Source organism: Babjeviella inositovora (genome assembly GCF_001661335.1).
Source record: "Babjeviella inositovora NRRL Y-12698 unplaced genomic scaffold BABINscaffold_5, whole genome shotgun sequence".
NCBI lineage: Eukaryota > Fungi > Ascomycota > Pichiomycetes > Serinales > Babjeviella > Babjeviella inositovora.
In genome coordinates, this window is record NW_017566842.1 from 450592 (window position 1) to 470391 (window position 19800).

Consider the following 19800-nt stretch of genomic DNA (forward strand, 5'->3'; position numbering starts at 1 on the left):
TCTTGGCGTTAGCGCTACTTCTAGCAGCCAGGCTCAATATATTCCCTTTATCACCATACGGTTACTAGTGTCCTGTACCTACATGTGCGTTCGAACATAGCAGCATAGAGACGTACGTCCGGATGGAGCCTACAGTAGGTTACCGAAAACTCCCTTCTCCTCGAGGGGCTTTCTATGGTCTGAGCTTTATGCTTTCTCATCTCTATCCAGTAACCAGAGCTTGGAATTGCCTGATCAGGGGAAAACCAAAGCTTGTCCACACTATAGCGCTCGTGGATACGTCTCTCATTTTTTCAGAGCTTCATATATAAACTTTCGAGTCTGCATGATTCATGGATGGTGATGTAATGTATTTTGCTCGTAAGTTTAAGTGCAAGGGGCAGGATATTTCTAAATATAGAACCCATGAATATGGAGAACCACACGTGGGATTTTCTCGACTACATATTGAAAATACCCTTGGCACTTTTCATAGGCATAACGATCTTTGATAAAAGGTTCTATTACATCATATCCCTGTGTTATCCCTGCGTTGTTTTCCAGAGAGCTCCTACTCTTGGGTGGTAGACTGTGTGGTTGAGTGTCACTGGTTGCGCTTGTAATGTTGTGCCCGATTGAGTATAGAGCTTACCTAAACAATAACCTATCCCTTGAAACATGCATGGCTCCAAGTAATCTGGGGCATCAAGATGCCTCCAAGAACCTGAGCCTTCCTATCAACGTTATAAACGAAATTCTCGTTTGGGAAGATCAGCTGCGGGGAACGTCAAAAAAAAACCACAGTAAGACAGTGTGTCACACGCAGCCCATACATCGCAGATAAATGAACATAGACGAGCGGGAAGCGTAGTGCCCGTGTAGGTGTTTTGTCTGCTTCAGTCCTCCCCCCGTTTGCTGAATGGTATGGGTGAAAAGACAACGTGTTTTCGTCGTCTACGAACTGTTCGTCCATTTAAGTGACTATGTCTAAATGCATACACGCAACGTGCCCAATAGGTCTGAACGTAAGTAGCGCACGCCTGTAAGCAAACTCCGTGTAACTCTATTTGACATACTAATCAGATAAACACCCGTTTGGTTGGATATTTCCCGAAGTAGAAATTAAAGTGTATCCTGTGTTTACTCTTGTCTTTTGGGTAGTATGGTAGACGTATGCAGGTATAGAAAGTGTTCGGGCCAGTAGTTATCACATGTATACTGACCAATTTTTCCTGCCAGCTTTGAGGTACGCCTAACAAAACCAGCCATAATAAAACGAAAAAGGTGGGATTTGGCAATGTATACCCTGCGTATCGAACCTGGATTCGGTTTGGCCATATACTTTGATAATAATATTAAAACACTTAGACATATGTATATGAGCAACTGAAGATGCATATAGTTAGAGAGAAGTTGATATACACAAAAAATCAGTATTCAAACCAGAAAATAATTAGATGTAAAATATCCAATATATATCACAGATACCATTTTCCGTAAAAATATCTTTTGTAGACAAGACATGTCCAAAGGGTCAAGGTCCTTCCGAGTACCGGAAAGAACATCAGTAAGGTTAGATTTTGACATGTCGTTAAAACAAATTACTGAAATGTCATACTATTAATCATAGGGGTATCATCTCGTCGGGGAGATGTTTGTCGACACCGTGTACCGGCTTTAACACAGCCAGTAACAAGCCCTTTGCCATTATTTACACGACCAAGGAAGAGAGAGTAATTCACCAACCAAGGAGAAAGCCAACAACCCACCAACATATTTCATCCCATCTGTATGCCCAGACCAGCGCAAAGCCTAGTAAAAAGTCCTGCGTTTACATCTTAGAATTTCTCGCTACCCGCTGTGCCACCAGAACTGTGCCCTTATGGAGAAAGACGCCCATTCGACCAATTTTGCCAGCAAGGAATACAGTGAACGATATGAATTCCTCAACCAGACCCTTGGAAATTGAGTCCGCCCCGAGACAGCCGGCGGAAACCCTCACCTTAGCGGGGTCCCTCGAAGACTGCGCCTCAGGCAGCCTGCACATAAGTACACATCACGTGCACCTGCCAAGCCGTGAAAAGTATCCGGCAGCTACGTCGACGTGTCCCTTTGGCTCCCAACCCTCGGATCACCTTAAGCAGAGACACGTCCATCGCCGGTTTCTCATTTTGTACAGCGTGTATTTAACCAATTTGCTTCTTCCTTTTGTCTCCTCTTCAACTCCGCCATTCGCGCTTTTTTTTGCAAGTTTTCTCTTCACTATAGCGATGTCTGCCCCAATGGATGACGTGGAATTTACCACCGTCAAGTACAGTGAGACGCCAGCGCGCCGCCTTGAACAGTTGGGCTCCCAATTCGGGATTGAAACCACCACCAGCCCAGCGATCAAGAACGCGCCGGCGCCAGCCGACGGTCCGGGGTCCAAGCACTTTTCCAACTGGGCCCTCGGGGGGTTCCTCGTGTTGATCCCGGCCCTCATAGCCCGCAAGTTGGGCGGTGGCCTCAAGACTTGGGTTTTCTTCACCCTTCTCTGTTTCTTCCCCTTGTTGATGGCCTACTGGACCATCTTGTCCACCTACTCCCCTCGCTTGAATGAGCGCGTGCAATTGCCAAACCGTCCGGTGGGTGACTATTTGGAGTTCCACGACGAAGACTTGAATAAGAAGTACGTTCTTTCCAACAACGGCCAGGGCTCCAAGCTCCCAATGGAGACCTTCCACGAGTTGTACTTTGACGGCAAGGTCAGCTTCAAGGGTGACTGTTTGGATGTCATGGAGTACAGACATGACTGGTGCACCTTCCGCTTCACCCTCTCCCTTTTCAGATTCTTCATCTGCGGGATGATCCCGGAAATCATCATGCACACTCGTTCCCAGGATGAGGAGCAGGTCCGTGACCACTACGACCGTGGTGACGACTTTTACGCCTGGTTCCTCGGCCCAAGAATGATCTACACCTCCGGTGTCATCAGCGACATTACCAAGGAGGAGACTTTGGAGCAATTGCAGGACAACAAGTTGCGCATTGTGTGTGAAAAAATTGACTTGAAGCAAGGCGACCGTGTCCTCGACTTGGGCTGCGGCTGGGGTACTTTTGCCTCTTTCGCCTCCTCGCAGTACGGCGCTCGTGTCACCGGTATCACCTTGGGCCGTAACCAGACCAAGTGGGGTAACACCCAGTTGCGCTCTTACGGCGTTGAGCAATCCCAGTCCGAGATCTTGTGCATGGATTACCGTGACACCCCGGTCCCAGAGGGTAAGTACAACAAAATCACCTGTCTCGAGATGTCCGAACACGTTGGGATCAAGCACTTTGGCAGTTTCTTGCAGCAAGTCTACGACATGTTGGATGACGATGGGCTTTTCTACTTGCAGTATGCCGGTTTGCGTAAGTCTTGGCAGTACGAGGATCTCGTTTGGGGTCTTTTCATGAACAGATACATCTTCCCAGGTGCCGATGCCTCTACTCCGTTGGACTTTGTCGTCTCCAAGTTGGAGAGTACTGGTTTTGAGGTTGTCTCCATTGACAACATCGGTGTCGATTACTCCGCCACCTTGTGGAGATGGTACCGTAACTGGATGGGCAACAAGGAGAAGGCCGTCAACAAGTACGGTGCCAGATGGTTCAGAATCTGGGAGTACTTCTTGGCTTCTTCCACCATCATCTCCAGACAGGGTTCTGCTACTTGTTACCAGATTGTTTTGAGAAAGAACTTGAACTCTTACCACCGCGTCAACTACATTCCAGCCCAGCAGGGTTTGTCTGCTCCATTGGAAAAGGGCACCAAGTGGTTCAAGGACTTTAAATAGATGATTTGAGCTCGCGGGAGGGAATTTCTTCCAAAAATAATTTGTAATGAATATCTAATATCTATTTCGTGAATGACCTGTAGTGCAAAGACCGTCTGGCCATGAGAGAAACACTAGAGTCCAGTGAAAAGGATCCGTTTGCAAAGCTTATATCTCCATCTTCATGGGTGGAACCCGCAATACGATACCATGGTTGACCTATACCCGTAAGGGGCCTAATAGGTTTTAAGTACCCAAGAGAACGTACTTCGAAGAGCTGACCCCTTAGCCACATACGTTATGCAGAGCATGTGCCAATGTCTCTGACAATCAATGGCTCAGTTGTTCCAGCAGATTCCGTGCATTACCCGCACGGTTGCGAACCGTAATATACTATTTGGCAGCTCATTTATTGAGGGAAAAAAAAGCCTGAAAAATAACGGAATATGGACGCATGTCTTCTATGAGCAGACGGAATCTGAAAGGCTACCTTAATGCACACTTGCATTTGTAATCTACCAGGAGTGACTAGTCTATTCACCCCGGAAACCTAAACTGTAAAATCTGTGAAATTATTGCTGCGGATCTTTCCCCTCTGGTAGAAAAAATTTACGTGCAAAGTAATACATCTCGCAGACCTTTTTGCAATTCGAGTGATGCCGAGTTTTACAGTGTGAATACTCATCATAGCTGGCTTACATCCACACATAGGAAAGATCTATTTATAGGCGAGCCATTCATATATAGACTGCTACTAAACTGATTAAAAGCTGTTGCTTTTCCGTGGGATCTTCGATGGCTGCCACCGCTGGGCCCAGCCTCGTAGCATCCTGCGTGTGCATGGAGAGCTGCAGATCATTGTCAGATTTTCTGACCTGTTCGTCAGGAGAATTTTTCGGTGCAGGATGCCAAAGCTCTTCCCAAAAGGCTGGGCGGCCAAAAGCTTGTATTCTGGGCTTTGGTCCGTCAGTAATCAAACGGCAACGCCTTCTTTCCCATCTCGACGACCCAACCTGTTTAAGTACCATACACTTACGCCTCGGAAAATATAGGTAAGGTGTCTTACACTCGAAGAACCAAAAACATCTGAGCGACAGCAATATCTCCACGTATACCGTACCCTCCATCGCGGCTCGCCATGCTCTAAGCCCACATTCAATGGTGCAAACTCATATATTCCATCCGAGATATCTCGATGTCGTCAACAACGCACTGGTTTTCGATTATCCCTATGGTAACGCCTCCTGCCAGGTGATGGTGCTTCCCTATGGTAGCCTTCAGCTAGACGCCCACACAAACATCACCCTCCACCTACCCGCATTCTATCTCTACAACTGCACATCCTACTCAGAAGAGGTTATCAATTACTACTACAAGCTTGGCCAGGAGTTGCTTCAGCAATATGCCTTTCTGACCACGGTGGACGTCAGCTGGGGTGGCGTGGACGCACTCTGCTACGCGCTCTCCAGCGTCGCGATCATTGCCTGGTTGTTGATCATTCTTATGCTCATATCCTCGCAGGTTGTCAAGACCAAAACCAAAAACGACTACGTCTACAACGAGTACGCCCAGAACTTTGCGCGTGGCCAGGCGCGTGACCGTGACTACCGCGGAAACTATCAACACTCGAAGTCCGCCTTCACCAACAAGACTCGCACCAGACGGTTGATGCAGTTTTGCGTGCTCTTCTTTACCGCCCTTTTCACCGCCGTGTTCGTGAAGGTGACCGTAAACGTTGAGGCATCATATATGGCCGGCTACCAGGATGTGAAGGAGTTCCACTTGGAGATTCTTAGTTCGGTCTGGTTTTCTGTTCTCAGAGACGTCCTCTTTCAGCTCTTCATAAATCTCGCATGGTTGAGCCTTCTTCTTGGGTTGATTCGTCCGCGCTACCGCCGGCTCTTCTTTGGCATCGCTTTGACGTACTGTCTAGTGCTTACCGTGCTTGGGTGTGTTACGATCCTGACGGAAATGAAAAATAACTCCTTTAAACGGAACTACACCAAATCAGAGTCTACCAGCAAGATCAAACTAGCCTCTATTGTACTCCGTGAGATCTACTTCGTGGCTACAAGGGTTTTTTTTCTCGGGTACACCATTCACAAGCGCAAGTATGCCTACGTGAAGGCCACCTTCTTCTTGGCCTTCATATCGATCCTGTTCTTTATCATAGCTTTCATCCTTAGCGTGTTGGGTACTGAGTGCATGTGGTTCCGCACCTGGTCAATCATGTGGGTCCCACTCATGAAGGTACTTGGCCTTTACACCGTCGATGTTTGGCTAACAAGAATCGACTATCTGGTTCGCAAAGAAGAGAGTGCCGGTGTGTTGGGCCGAAAAACCAATCACCTGGATTTGGAATCACCGTCACAGCCTCCCTCCAATCGACGTGGTGCCGGTTCCCGGACGTCGGGGACAATAAATAATCTGTCGTTACCACATCCCACTGGTCTCTTTACCAAGCTTAACGCCTTTATTATTTCATTTGGAAGCCACGGCAGTGAAGGTATGGGTAGAGACGAGGAGATTCTACGGACCCCAAGCTCTTACCCTGTTGACCCACCTATACACCTTGATTCGATCGTGTCCACCAATAACGCAATGCACGAGCACTATGGATTACCACTAAGGTCTGAGAATTTGGAGGATGGCTTGCCCTATATACCATCCGAATCTCCCAACTCTGAGGTATTTGAGGTGTATATCCACTGAGAAACGGATCAGAATGGAATGAAAATAATTGCAAGGGGGGGGGGTCTTGCTAGTGCTTTAGAATGCTCCCCGGAATGGGGCCACGAACCTGTACGATCATCAATAATAAATAATAGCATACAACGGCTGGCCGTTGAAATTTAGATACAGGGGGGCTTTTGTAGCAAGGACAGCGAATAAACTGCCAAACAATACAGAAGCTGTAAATGTAGCCGAGGAGACATAGGGAAAAGCCATCACAGGGGTGAAATGGTGGGCGTGCAGGCCATGCAATTATCGTAACACCGTTTTTATCATGGTTGTCAGATGTTCCCTACCCACTGGAGAGGATAAATGCCCCCAAAGTGAAAGAATGCAACCCAGTTTCTAGTTTAGGAGCAAAATGTCCTACCGTATGGCTTTTGGTCCAGACCAGTAAGTAAGTTTACCAAAAAAAAAAAAAAAGAGGTCCTGTAACGCGAATATTGCCGAAGCTCATCGCGGCTGACTTATGCTTATTCGCTCCTACATACCTGACCGTTATTTGCACCTGCAGGATGCGCCCGATCGGGACATGCTTTACAAATGCCAAGACATGACCATGGCAAAAGCAACGAGAAGTCGGTCCCAACGAGAAATCAGCCTCGACGAGGAAATGACCCCCTTGAAAGGTCTTGCCATCTTCAAATTCGAAACATTATACGGCATACCACGATACCTTTCGCCAAACACACTTCGAACCGCCCAATCTCGTTTACGCAGCTTTTCCCCAACCCTGCGAATGCTGACATAACTTGTATCAAAATAGTTTCCTGATGGTCAAAACGGTTGTGGACTACGACCACTTGTCGTATAACCTCATGGGCGACACGAGCTTGTTCTACCCGGCCCTCGGTAACAGCACGTGCCTCGTGGCAGCGCTTCCGTACGGTGCCGTCACGTTGCTCAACAACGTGTCGCAGCCCCAGACGTTCGAGCTCGGACTCCCTCAGCTCTTTGTCTACAACTGCACCAATCCAACTGAATACCTCCAGCTTTATTACTTCAACGTGGGGCGTATTCTCATCGAGCAGCGTTCGCTCACAACGCTCCGCGACACATTCTGGGGCAACGTGACATCGATGGCGTTTGTGATGCTGGGCGTGACAACCGGCAGCTGGCTCTTACTCATTTTGATGGTTCTCGCATCGTCAATGCTCAACTCCAAGGGACGCAATGATTACATGTATAACGAGTATGCCAACACGTTTCTGCGGCTGTCCGCACACCGTGACCCGCGCCACGCATACCGCCACTCACAGTACGCGCTCCGCAACAAGCAGCGTGCACGGCGCTTGATCCAGGCCACCACGATCATCTTCACAGCAGTGATGACCGCCATGTTGTACAAGACGGGCAAACTTCTCTGCGTCTCGTACCTCGCGGGCTACCAGGACACCAACGAGTTCCAGCTCTGCATCGTCGACTCGCTCATGTTCCAGGCCGCTATCGAGGTTGTCATCGGTTTGCTCATCGACCTTTCGTGGCTCGGCATCTTGTACAACGTGGTCAAGTTCCAGGCGCGCCGCCTCCTTCTCATCACGGGCCTTGCGTACTGCGTGCTTCTTACCGCGCTCCGCAGCGCTGCCACAGCCGTCAGGCAAAGCACACGCGTCTATCCACAGACCTTCTTCGGAATCCCTGTGTTTACTCGCATCGATATTGCGACACTCGTATTTACCAATCTTTACTACTTTGCCACGCGCGCCTGGCTCGTCGGCTGCACAGTGCGCCGCCGCGCGTCCGCCTACAGGCAAGAAACCTACCCGCTAGTTGTGGTCAACATGGTCTTCATCATCACGCCGTTTGTGTTCGATATCTTGTGCGTTGCCAACATCTGGTTCAAGACCTGGACCGTGTACTTGAGTCCATTTGTCAAGATCATAGGCCTCTACACGGTGGACGTCTGGCTCACCCACATCGAGTTCTTGGACCGCCGGGCCGAGAAAAAGGCGGTGTTGGGGCGCCGGATGAGTGCGGACGACTTGCCAGGAAACGAGAATCCGCCGCGCGCCTGGCTATCCCTCAAAAGAGGCTGGGGCGTGAACCGCTTCATCGAGTGGTTTGGCGCGCCCGAGCGCGAGGCGTACTACTACGAGGAGGAGCACAGCACGCGTCGCGTACTTGGTCAGGAACAGACTGTGCATGACTCGCATACCGACGAGTATTCGATACACTACGAGGTGGTAGAGGTGAGTGAGGAGTACCACTATGAGCATGACTACGAGATGACTCCGACCGTGTCTCTGACATCTGGGGAAACACCCCAGCGGGCAGTGTTAGAAGTCGGACCAGGAGTGGAGGTCCATGCGGTTCGCAACTTTGTAATCGAGTCAGATGACGAGTCGTTTGAGGTGCGTAGTTCTGCGAGCATCGGAGATCCCGAGTATGCCATGGATGATGAGTTATACCAAGTGGTGCATAGTGGAAATGATAACGAAAATGAAAGTGGAAGCGGAACTGCTAACCCTTCCGTCACCGATCACTCGATCACAGTGTCTGGCTATCGATGAAGATGCCCACGAGGGACGGCTCTGACCTCCCCCGATTTGAGTCCCACCCCGGTTTTCATACCGGAGATTACTGGGGTGAAAAAGCTGGCCGGTACTATGGTCGGTAATGGCTTTAGAGTCAGGAAGTTCGATTTTGTCGAGACATGTCCTTCCTGTTCTAATATACCCATAATGAATCTATAGTGTAGAATGCTGTGATAAATCAAATAGTAGGGGAGAAAGGGGATACTACAATATAATTATAAAGGAACGGTAACGGAAATCCCAATCAGACCAAGCCTTATAGCTAGGCCAAGAGTATATTAAGGATGACTACAGGAGTAGCATCCAAACATCCCTTGACCAAGAGCTAAGAAAGTAATCCAAGTTATACAGTCAAGAGAGGGTCAACCGTAACCAATTTATAAAAAATAGTTAGGGTCAACGCGCATTTGATAAATAGGGATTCGTCCAAAACTAACTGCCTTTATACCTCATTGTCTTTTCTACAAATTAAAGACCTCCTAGGAGGACTATCCACTCCTCAAGGTCTGTTGATAAAGAAAGCATATTGATCCATAGCCGCTACATCACCCATAACCGTTGTATCATAAGGCATATAGATATAGTTCACATCCCATCCATCCACTACACCTTTACCTTACACCCTTTTTAATTAGCTTATCAAGTTGCTAGCCCCTAATCTACCATACCATACAATGTGCTATTACACGCCTATATTCAAATTATACAATCAGTTACCCATGAATCCTCCCCAACACCCTCCGATCTTCACCTCCAATGCTTTATTCTACCTGATTTATCATCTATACACTCTTCTCCACCGACTTGGAGTTGACCTTGCTGATTCTGTACCAGCTCATCAACCCACTCACAAGACTGAGGAAACCTTCGACGTACCCCGGTAACGCTATGCCCAAGACCTCTGTCAACACAAATGCAAAGTCGATAACATTTCCCGAGAGCTCTAGTAAGATCAAGCTGCGCTCATGCTGGACCTCTTCGATCCGGGTGTAGAACTCCTGTATAAACGCGTCGTCGCGGGGATCGACGGCCAGCTTCTGTTGGGCGATTCGCGTCTGCAAAAACACCACCAACTCTGCCTTGGTGTGCCGGAGAACAGTATTGCGTTCTATCAAATCCGAGATCGACTTGCGGATCATGAAAACAAGCGTAAAGACCCAGATCTTGGCCGTGTGCGTGTTGATCATTTCAAGGAATTTGTTCTCCTTAAGACGCTTCACAAAGCGCTGGAGAAGGTTGATGTTGTCAAGAAGTGTCACGAGCGACTCCAAGTGTTCCAAAAGGACCTCCTCCGCGCGTGCAAGCAACGGCTTGTCGCGGCCCAGTTCCGTCCGCGCGATGCGCGACTTGTCCCTTCGGTGGATGGAGCTGGGGCTGTGGATACGCGTGTTTTTGGCAATATACTCATCGAATTTCGCGCCCCGATTGAAAATCACCGTCTTAGGATCTGCCTCTTTCGCTTGGACTTCATCCAAACCGGGTTGAAGCGGGTACGGTCTGCGAAGGTGTTCCGGGGTCGCGGGTCTAGAGTCATCGATTTTGATCTTCTTCAACCGTACAAGCTTTTTTAACACCACAAAGCTCTTCTTTTCCGCCTCCAGGAGATGGAGGCTGGCAGGAATCTCGTCTTCCTCTGCGACCAACAACTGCGGTGACACTTGCTTGATCTTTTGCAAGAGTAGGGTAATTTCCCCGAGCTTCTCATTGGGGTTGTGGAGTTCGCTCATCGTGGGGATACACGCTAATGTCTGGATTTTGCACGACGGTAAAAGGCCGAAAGAAAACCAGTGTGACTCTTCCCCCCAAGTCTTTCACATGCGTATGGCGGAGGTGTGGAGATGTCGGTACGGGCACGACCAACAGCGGTCTTCGGGCGTCGGGGGGAAACAGCTTACATGGGAAGTTTCCTGGCTATACCAATCTTGGGAATGTCGTGTGGACGGCAGAACTGAATATTGGGGCATACCATTACCGGACAAACGCCAGGTTATGTATTCTACGAATTTTTCACCCTACAGACAATCGTTCTATAAGCGCATTAATTAAACAGCAGGCATTCGATGCCCACCCTACATTAACACATTGCTTATTTGAAAACCTTACCGTCAGAGATTTCTCTGGAAACACCGTCAACGACAACTGGCTTGTCCCAGGCGAACATGTTGTTGATGAATTCCTTGTCAGCCTCAGAAGAGCCGTCCAACTTCTCGTAGTAGTAGGACTCCCAATCTGGAGCAACGTCGAAGGCCGGCACAGAGTCCTGACCTCTGACCAAGAAGGCACCGACGATCCCATTGTCGTTGTTTTCACCGTAGACAACCATAGAACCGAACAAGTACTTGGTGGAGCCGGACAAACGGTTGAAGAAACCACCGACCAAGTTGTTGGACATGAAGCACAAGGTCAACTCATCGTTGTACTTGTAGCCAACCTTCCACAAAGACCACTCAGATGGGTCGTAGTGCTCCCAGAACCATGGAATGGCCTTTTCTCTGGTGTCTTCGTTGGAGTAGACACGCTTCCACTCGTCCAAAGGCAACTTGGACTTACCCAAGGCTTCCAATGGGTGCTTGGCCTTCTTTGGCTCTTCGTAGGTCTCATCAGCTGGCTCTTCAACCTCCTTCTCGGCCTTCTTCTCAGCCTTCTTTTCGGATGGGGCCGCGGCCTTCTTTTCCTTCTTGACTGGGGTGAACTCCAACGGCTTCTCAATCAACTTGAACTCAGCGAACTGAGCCTTCAAGATTGGGGTGGCGGTGACGGTCTTAAACCATCTGACCAAGTATGGGTGCTTCTTCTGGAAGTCCTTACCCAAGACGGTGGAGAGAGCAAACCCCCAGGCACCGGCGGCAAAGAGGTCGGCCAAGGACAATCTTTCACCGACCAAGTAGGTGTAGTCGTACAATCTGGTCTCGAAAATAGTGGCGAGCTGTTCCAAGGTGGCCAAACCTTCGTCAACCGACTTCTTGTTGTATGGGACCTTACCGATGGTTGGCATGATGGCCTTCAAGGCGGCACCAGCAACTTCCTGGTTGGAAAAAGACAAGTACTTGAGGACCTGGGCGTACTCTCTGTTGTTCTTACCCAACAAACCGTGGTTGTCAACAAGGGATAAAAAGTAGAGGGAGATGGAAATGCATTCGTGTAACTTGAAGCCCTTGTCACCCTTGAAGGCTGGAGTCTTACCTAATGGGAAGTCTCTCTTGAATTCGGCATCTTCGACGGAGCCGATCTTGATGTCCAACTTGAAGTAGTCGGCAATGTTCTTACAGATCGTAGATCTTGGGGAGGTTGGGAACAAGTATAAGGTACCTTGAGACATTTTAATATTGTGCTTGGGGGGAAAGGGGAGGGAAGGGAAGGGAAGGGAAGAAAAAATGATGGTTATAAAGATGTAAACACCACGTTGCGATTGTCATGGAGTGGAAAATTTTTCAGAGTCGACAAACAGGGCACATAACAAGGGTGAGCCGCACGTATTAGGACATACACGACAATGGGCTGTAATGGAGTTACCTGCGTAGTGGTGGTCAGGGGCAGGTGACGTGAAATGTTGGCATGCTTACTGATCGGTGAAAGTTAGTATGGATGTAGGTGATTGGGGAACCTGATTGGGGCTCTTTTGTACGCATGGTGATAGAGTATGTGTGCGTGTCTGCGTAAACTGGTGAATAGTCCTTCTACCTATGAACCATTTTTGACGAAGCTATATAGCTCATGCTGAGGTAAAAATTGCCGAGGTTGTCGGGACGATTGTTAACTACCGAAAGTTGACGATGGGCTTGAAGTGGGAGTTTATATATACTAGTATCCGTGCGCCACACTACAGCGATGCTGTATAATAGTCTAGCCCAGTGTAATTGCGGCTTTCAAAAATACACGTTATCTACGCCACAGTTTAAAGTTGCAGACATTGCGGGTAACTCAGAATGAGCACACGCGGAACTCAATAAACTTGGATAGATTATGCGTTTTAATAAGTTTTTTTCTGGCTCATTCGAGCATGGCGACATATTCATCGACAGGGCACTGAACGACACCACTACGACTAGGGTATCCGTCACTTGCAGACAATCTCCGTCGCCTGCAGCTGGAGCTCTACAAAACTCGATGTTCAATAGCCGTCCAAACGTTGAACCTTAGATGAAAAATCAAGCGTAAAAGGGGCACAGATAAATCCAACAGGTAGACCTATATGAAAAATCAAACAAAAAGCTTTTATACCGGCCCCTTAGACAAGCGCGGCTTTATTTCCCCCCCGTGCGGAAGGCTTGTGTTTCCCACGCCCATCTGCCTAAAGCTGGCGCACATGTCTCGATGTATCAACCTTGTCACAAGTAGCGGTTCACACTCCCGTCAATTGGCCACCGTCATAACAACTCTTTATACACCACCGGACTGTTTCAGTACAATACCTATTGGCTAAAACCTCCCCGGAACAGCGTAGATACACTCTCACGAAGCACTGAGCGTAGGTATATCCTTATCGACCACAAAGGCCCCTATCCGGGGACGTCAAAAACCCCTATCCGGGGACGTGCGTGCACCACGCAGTCCGGCCATCTAGGTATACAAAAATAGACGACGCTGGTCTCTGCCGCTGAGAAAAATACCCTCACCAACCGTTCTGATTTACAACACACCTGTATAGACACTGCTACGTTGCCGGAAATACTCTCAGACGGTGATAAAACCCTGGTACATAACCATTCTATCTGTCTCTGGGCTATCTGCCGATCCACCCAGCATCACCAAGACGATAACACTCGGCATTGATACATTCTCATTGTTGCCTCCAATAGGTCATCCTCTGAATATTGCCTGAACCTCTTCACCCCACAGCAAATCCGGCAACTTCCATCATGAAGAAAAGACAGTCATCGGACGCATCGGACCGGTCCATCGCGTCTGAGCCGCTCTACCCCAGTGGTCCCACGCCCAACCCCAACCGCATGTCCTCATCCTCCATCTTTAGCATTAAGAAGGGCAAGCCCGTATCGCGCACACCGTCGGAACACGATCCGTCGATGATGGATAAGTTTCTCAAACGCCAGCCGTCGGCCGTGACGCCCGTCGCTATCAGCTCGATTCTGCACCCCCACATGCTCGCCAATCCGAACCAGGTCTACCAGGCGTCGCCACTATCGCCCACGCTCACGCGGCTGTCATCTAACCACGATGCCAAGTCAATCGCCAGCGGCTCCAGCGGTAACCTGAGCAAGCAGTATGACGTACCGCCCATGCACTCAGTCTCCAAGAAGCTCGTGCGCCACGGCACGACTCAGTCGTTACACTCCGAGTTTGTGTTGGGCAAACCGTCAGACCCACGTGAGATCGAGGCCATGTTTCGCGTGTTGATGGAGAAGCGCGACTTCCGGAGCTTGCCGCTGGTGGCACGCAAGGAAATGTCGCACTACTCAGTGGACAAGAAGTGGATGTTGATCTACCAGGACGCGCTCACCGAGTACAAGAAGCAGGAGCGGCAGTTTCTCAAGGGCGACGATAACATCACGCCGGAGTTCTACGTCCGCAAGATAATGGACAAGTCCATCACCGATACTCAGCTCAACAACTTGTGGGTATCCCTCCGCACAGAGCCAGTCACGTGGGTCAAGGGCTTTGTGGCGGCGCAGGGTGAGGTGGCGCTCGCCAGGGTGCTCGGGCAGCTCACGAACTCCCACTCGTCACTTCTGGATACGGAGCTAGACAAGGAGCTCCTGATGGTGAAGTGCTTCCGATCCGTGCTCAACGTACTGGAGGGCGCCCACCGCATCTACAAGGCAAAGACATGCATGGAGACCATTACCAACTCGTTGTTCTCTCCGCGGATGCAGACAAAGAAGATTGTCACCGACATTTTGTGCTTCTACGCCAACTGGGGCAAGCACGGCGGCGAGAGCTTCCACCGTATCTTGACCATTCTCTCCGCCACACCCCAGGGCTTTGACAAGTCGGGGGTGCTCGACGAGACAGACGACATGGGGCCCGTGCTGGAACAGATGAGGCCATCCGAGACTGCCCTCAGTCTGATGTCGCGGCGCCAGCTGGTGATGAACCAACAGAGCTCCATGACGCGTCTTGAGTTGTGGATGCGCACGGTACAGAAGACGCTCGACGGCCGAGGGCTCATGGGGTCCATGGTCGGCGCTAGCGCGGAGCTCCGCGGTGCCCAGGGAGAGAACCAGCTCAACGAATACTGCTTGTCAACGATGATCTTGATCAAGTCGTTCACCACCAACCACAAGGACATCCGCGTCCGGACGCATTTGCGTGCACAGATGCGCAGCTTCGGTCTCCCCAAGATCCTCGAGGCGTTCTACCGACTTGAGTACGACGTGCTTAGCAACTGGATCAAGGAGTTCGAGAACGCCATGGCCGACGACTACGCCGTCTTGTCGCGCCACAAGAACCTTCAGGATCAGTCGGTCAACTTGAACGACCCCGTGAGCTTGATCGGCAAGATGTGGGAGAACGTGAAGAACACGGAGGTCGAGGGGTATTTCATGTCGGCTATCCAGCACTTGTTTCTCGCGCAGCTGGACCCGTTAGTAAAGCCGGACAACCCGGAGTTGATCCGGTCGTTCCGCATCTTGGACGGAGTCATCTCGGGCATTTCGATGCGCTCGTCTTTAGACGACGAATCGACGGTGAACGTGGCGATTCAGAAATTGTATTCAACGTTGCAGACCGACGAGGTTGCTCGAAAGGCGGTGGCGGAGCTTCGGGAGGCGAAGAGAGTGGCGAACGAGGCGAGCGCGGAGCGCGACGAGCTTGCGAAGCAGGTGCGGATGGGCGGTGAGGGCATGGTTTCCAAGCTCTCGGTCCAGTTGCAGGAACAGGAGATGGTTTTGCAGCGCCAGCGCAAGTTGAACGACGAAATGACCTCCGAGCTCGAGGACTTGAAGCGGAAGCGGGTGTTGGATAGGCACCAACAGGAGTTGGAAATGCGCGAGATGTTCATTATGTTGAACAACTCCGCCACCACCACCGTCTCTGAGAAGAGCAACGCCGCGTCGGGCATGTCTGTGTCGATCGAAACCACCAACCAGGACTTGATCACCAAGTTGCAGTCACGGTTGGCCAACAAGAAGGATGAGTACCGTTCGGAGACTCGCAGGTGGGGCAAGCCCACGGTCGAGCCGTCGTCCAGACTCAGGGCGCTTCGCGACAAGATGGACGATATCGAGCAGCAGGCGCGGGAGTTGGAGATGACGGACTTCCAGAACTACTCTGGCCCTGCAGCCATGGTGACGCCGTCGCCGAAACGGACCCGCAAGATCAAGACCGTGAAGGAGGTGGAGAAGAAGGTGCCGAAGAAACACGTTGCGAGCCCGTCGCCGGTGAAGCTCGGACCCGCCAGACCGTGGCAGGAGGACGACCTCGCAAAGCTCTCGTCGCTCCGCAAGAAACTCGTGTCCTTGCAGTCCGAGTCCAATGATATCCTCAAATACAACCAGGACTTAAAGGACCAGGAGTTGTACAACAAGCAAAAGTACCTCGCGATGGAACGTCTTCGCGAGTTAGAGGAGAACTTCAAGAATTTCAACATCGACTTCACCGCGCCGAACCGTGACTCCCGGCTCGTGGACATGGATCCGAAGATGATGGCAAAAATCCATGCAGAGCTCGCCGAGGCCGAGAGTTTGCGTGCCACCTTGGAGTCTAGGTTGGCTCCGGTGCAGCACCAGGTGGTGATTGAACGGGTGGAGGTGGAGGAGGAGGTGGAGGTGAGTGACGATGACCAACCGACAAACTTCCTGGCCTTGGAGGCCAAGTATGTCAACGGTCAGAAGGCCACTCCCGTTGCGGATGTGACAAACAGCCAGAGTCAATACCAGCCGGCAACAGCTCTGTCCCCGGGCATGCTGCTTAACTTTTTGAACGAGCTCAGCTCGAAGGTGTCGCGGAAGTCTGCGATTGACGATACGGCACTCCCACAGGGGTCGGCTCCGCCGCCATTACCGAATGGCACCAGCTCTAATATCGTTCCGTCTGTTGCCGCGGGTGTCCCACTATTGCTGGGTGCCCCTCCACCCCCGCCTTTTCCTCCGCTGCTTGGCACAACCAACGTGCCCAAGCTACTCCCTAGCTTTGAGATACCATCGTTGCCGGACATGCCCTCCCGATCGGTTTCTCCATCGCCTCCTCCTCCTCCTCCTCCCCCTCCTCCTCCACCGCCGCCTCCTCTGATGTCCCCTCTGCTTATGTCCCCGACGATGACAGGTGGCCCTCCACCACCACCACCACCAATGCCCGGCATGAAGTCACATCCTATGACGCCGGTCGCCATCTCGCGGTCTCCGTCGCCGTTTGATAACTTCCCGCGCCCGAAGCGTAAGTTGAAGCAGTTGCATTGGGAGAAGTTCGAGAACACCGAGAACTCCTTCTGGGAGAAACACGCTCCGTCCGAGGCGCTAGCCAGCGAGTTGCAGGAAAAGGGTGTGTTTGACGAAATCGAAAACATTTTTGCGGCGAAAGAGTTTAGAAAGTTTGCCACGAAGAAGGGCAAGGATGAGAAGGATAAAATTTCGTTCTTGGCCAGAGACATTTCCCAGCAGTTTGGCATCAACCTCCACGGATTTAACACGATGTCCGACCAGGACTTGGTGTTGAGCGTGCTTAATTGCGATAAGCGGGTCTTTGAAAACGTCAGTATCTTGGAATTCTTGGGAAAGGACGAACTCACCGAGATTCCTAACGGGGTGGGTCGTAACCTCGAGCCATACAGCACAGATTACACCCGTGGGGTCGAGGACGGTGGCACAACCAAGCCAGACAAAGACCCAGCCGAATTGGCAAGAGCCGACCGAGTCTACCTCGAGTTGATCTACAACCTTCAACACTACTGGAAGTCGCGTATCCGGGCGTTGCAAACGGTAATCAGCTTTGAAAAGGACTACTCTGACTTGGTGGCCAAGCTCAGGGTCGTGGACATTGCCTGCGAGAGCGTGCAGAATTCAAGCCACCTTCGTGGTCTCTTTGACATCATTTTGATGGTGGGTAACTACATGAACGATTCCACCAAACAGGCCCAGGGGTTCAAGTTAAGTACTCTCCAACGCTTAACGTTCATGAAGGACGAGAACAATAGCATTACGTTCTTGCACTATGTGGAGAAGATTGTGCGGAACAAGTTCCCTGAAATGATGGCGTTTATGGATGAGCTTATTGTGACGGTGGATGCTGCCAAGCTCTCGATGGTGCAAATCGCGGCCGACTGTCGCCAGTATTCGCAGTCAATCATGAATGTACAGTCACTGATCGACTTTGGGAACTTAAGTGACCCTACGAAGCTCCATCCCGAAGACCGGGTGTTGAAGAAGGTGCTCCCGGTGTTGCCCGAAGCGAGACGCAAGGGCGAATTGCTCACAGACCAGTCGAAGTACACCATAGCCGAGTTTGACAAGGTGATGCGCTTCTTTGGGGAAGAGCCGGAGGATGAGTTTGCACGCAATTCCTTCTTCCGTAAGTTTGCCAATTTTTTGCTGGATTTCAAAAAGGTGAACAAGGAGAACCTCCAGAGGGAGGAGGAGGAACGGGCGTACGAGGCCAGAAAGAAGATGCTCGAAGGACCGAAGCGCAGCCAGGCTCGGAACGGTCATCTAGGCGGCGACTCTGAGCCGAGCGAAGATGTGGATGGCGCTTTGATGGACACGCTTTTAGAGAAGTTGAAGGCCGTGGGCCCTGCCAAGAGCGACCCATTGTCGGCCAGAAGACGGGCCATTGCGCGCAAGCAGCTTTTGGAAAACACAAGAAAGAACCAGGACGACGATGGCGACACGTCCCAGTCATTGGACATTCCTGACTCTGATAGCTCTTCGCTAGTGGACTTGCTCGACGAAGGGATGGTTTCCCCGGCGTCCGACATGCTCACGGAGGAAGAAACAACTCCAGACGTGGGCTCCAGAGCTAGAAACTTGTTGAAGGAGCTCCGGGGACCCAGCACCGGGCCCGGCCCGGAGGACAAGTTAACCCCAGCGCAGAAGCTCCGCATGATGAAGCGGAAAAAAGAGTTGGGCGCCAGCACTTCTGACGTGTCGCTCAGGGATCTGTCCGATGTGGTAAGCGACTCAGACCTCCGCTCCTCGGACCACGAGCAAACGGCATCGGACGTGGATGTGACCGTTACTCCCGGCCAAGTGGATACCACCCGGGAGACGGGTTCGCCTTTGTCGGAAGACGAGGCACATGATATCCTTGAAGAGTAGTCGGCTGGAACTTTGTAGTTGTCGTATCCCATACATTTGCATTGCTGTTTTCAGCTATTTACATAGTGCCGCATGACTGGTAACGTCATGCTTTCTGGTTGGATCTTATAAATTAATCAATGTGTTTTAAATGAAGTGTTGGCTTGAGGTGCGTGGTGTTCCTGTCAAGAATGCCTGATTACTCAGTGAACAATGGGCCTTGATAATTCTCTCGAGTTCAGTGAGCTTTGGACCTAGATACGCCATGACCGTTGCTCACGGTTTCGTTTTATGAAGGTTGGATATAGCTATACTGCCTTTGGAGGAGTCACTACAAAGTAGGAGCCTTGTGTCATCCGTTTCTAGACGAACCCGCTTGGGGCATTCCGGTGGTCACAATGAATTTAGTGTGTGAAACCTAAGTTGGCATTGTCAAGAACCGTATCTACCTCTAATATTTCCATAACGAAAGAGCTCCTAAACGTAGCTTGACCAATATACTATAGATACGCAGGAGCACAGATATGGCTTGAGCCATGCGCAAATCGTCCATAGTATTCCTCAGGGTACGCTTACAGG

At 50.6% G+C, this 19800-nt stretch overlaps 7 protein-coding genes across 7 annotated transcripts; 4 read left to right on the forward strand and 3 right to left on the reverse strand.

Moving 5' to 3' along the window:
- Window positions 1-474: 474 nt before the first annotated feature.
- On the reverse strand, window positions 475-1034 carry BABINDRAFT_161234 (uncharacterized protein). The gene has a single exon (XM_019128709.1). The coding sequence runs from the start codon at window positions 950-952 to the stop codon at window positions 767-769; it is 186 nt and encodes a 61-aa protein (XP_018985597.1). The 5' UTR covers window positions 953-1034; the 3' UTR covers window positions 475-766.
- Window positions 1035-1875: 841 nt separating this feature from the next.
- On the forward strand, window positions 1876-3865 carry MTS1 (Mts1p). Its single transcript, XM_019128710.1, has one exon. The coding sequence runs from the start codon at window positions 2262-2264 to the stop codon at window positions 3789-3791; it is 1530 nt and encodes a 509-aa protein (XP_018985598.1). The 5' UTR covers window positions 1876-2261; the 3' UTR covers window positions 3792-3865.
- Window positions 3866-4928: 1063 nt separating this feature from the next.
- BABINDRAFT_7725 (uncharacterized protein) lies at window positions 4929-6482 on the forward strand (the record flags this gene model as incomplete). The annotated part of the gene is made up of 1 exon (XM_019132668.1): window positions 4929-6482. The coding sequence occupies one exon, from the start codon at window positions 4929-4931 to the stop codon at window positions 6480-6482; it is 1554 nt and encodes a 517-aa protein (XP_018985599.1).
- Window positions 6483-7064: 582 nt separating this feature from the next.
- BABINDRAFT_161238 (uncharacterized protein) lies at window positions 7065-9238 on the forward strand. Its single transcript, XM_019128711.1, has one exon. The coding sequence runs from the start codon at window positions 7277-7279 to the stop codon at window positions 9011-9013; it is 1737 nt and encodes a 578-aa protein (XP_018985600.1). The 5' UTR covers window positions 7065-7276; the 3' UTR covers window positions 9014-9238.
- A 581-nt stretch (window positions 9239-9819) lies between these two features.
- BABINDRAFT_7727 (uncharacterized protein) lies at window positions 9820-10764 on the reverse strand (the record flags this gene model as incomplete). The annotated part of the gene is made up of 1 exon (XM_019132669.1): window positions 9820-10764. The coding sequence occupies one exon, from the start codon at window positions 10762-10764 to the stop codon at window positions 9820-9822; it is 945 nt and encodes a 314-aa protein (XP_018985601.1).
- A 359-nt stretch (window positions 10765-11123) lies between these two features.
- Window positions 11124-12356, reverse strand: BABINDRAFT_35300 (uncharacterized protein; the record flags this gene model as incomplete). The annotated part of the gene is made up of 1 exon (XM_019131705.1): window positions 11124-12356. The coding sequence occupies one exon, from the start codon at window positions 12354-12356 to the stop codon at window positions 11124-11126; it is 1233 nt and encodes a 410-aa protein (XP_018985602.1).
- A 1918-nt stretch (window positions 12357-14274) lies between these two features.
- BNI1 (formin) lies at window positions 14275-19242 on the forward strand (the record flags this gene model as incomplete). The annotated part of the gene is made up of 2 exons (XM_019131713.1): window positions 14275-16722; window positions 16762-19242. 2 exons carry the CDS (start codon window positions 14275-14277, stop codon window positions 19240-19242), a joined length of 4929 nt encoding a protein of 1642 aa, XP_018985603.1.
- Window positions 19243-19800: the final 558 nt, after the last annotated feature.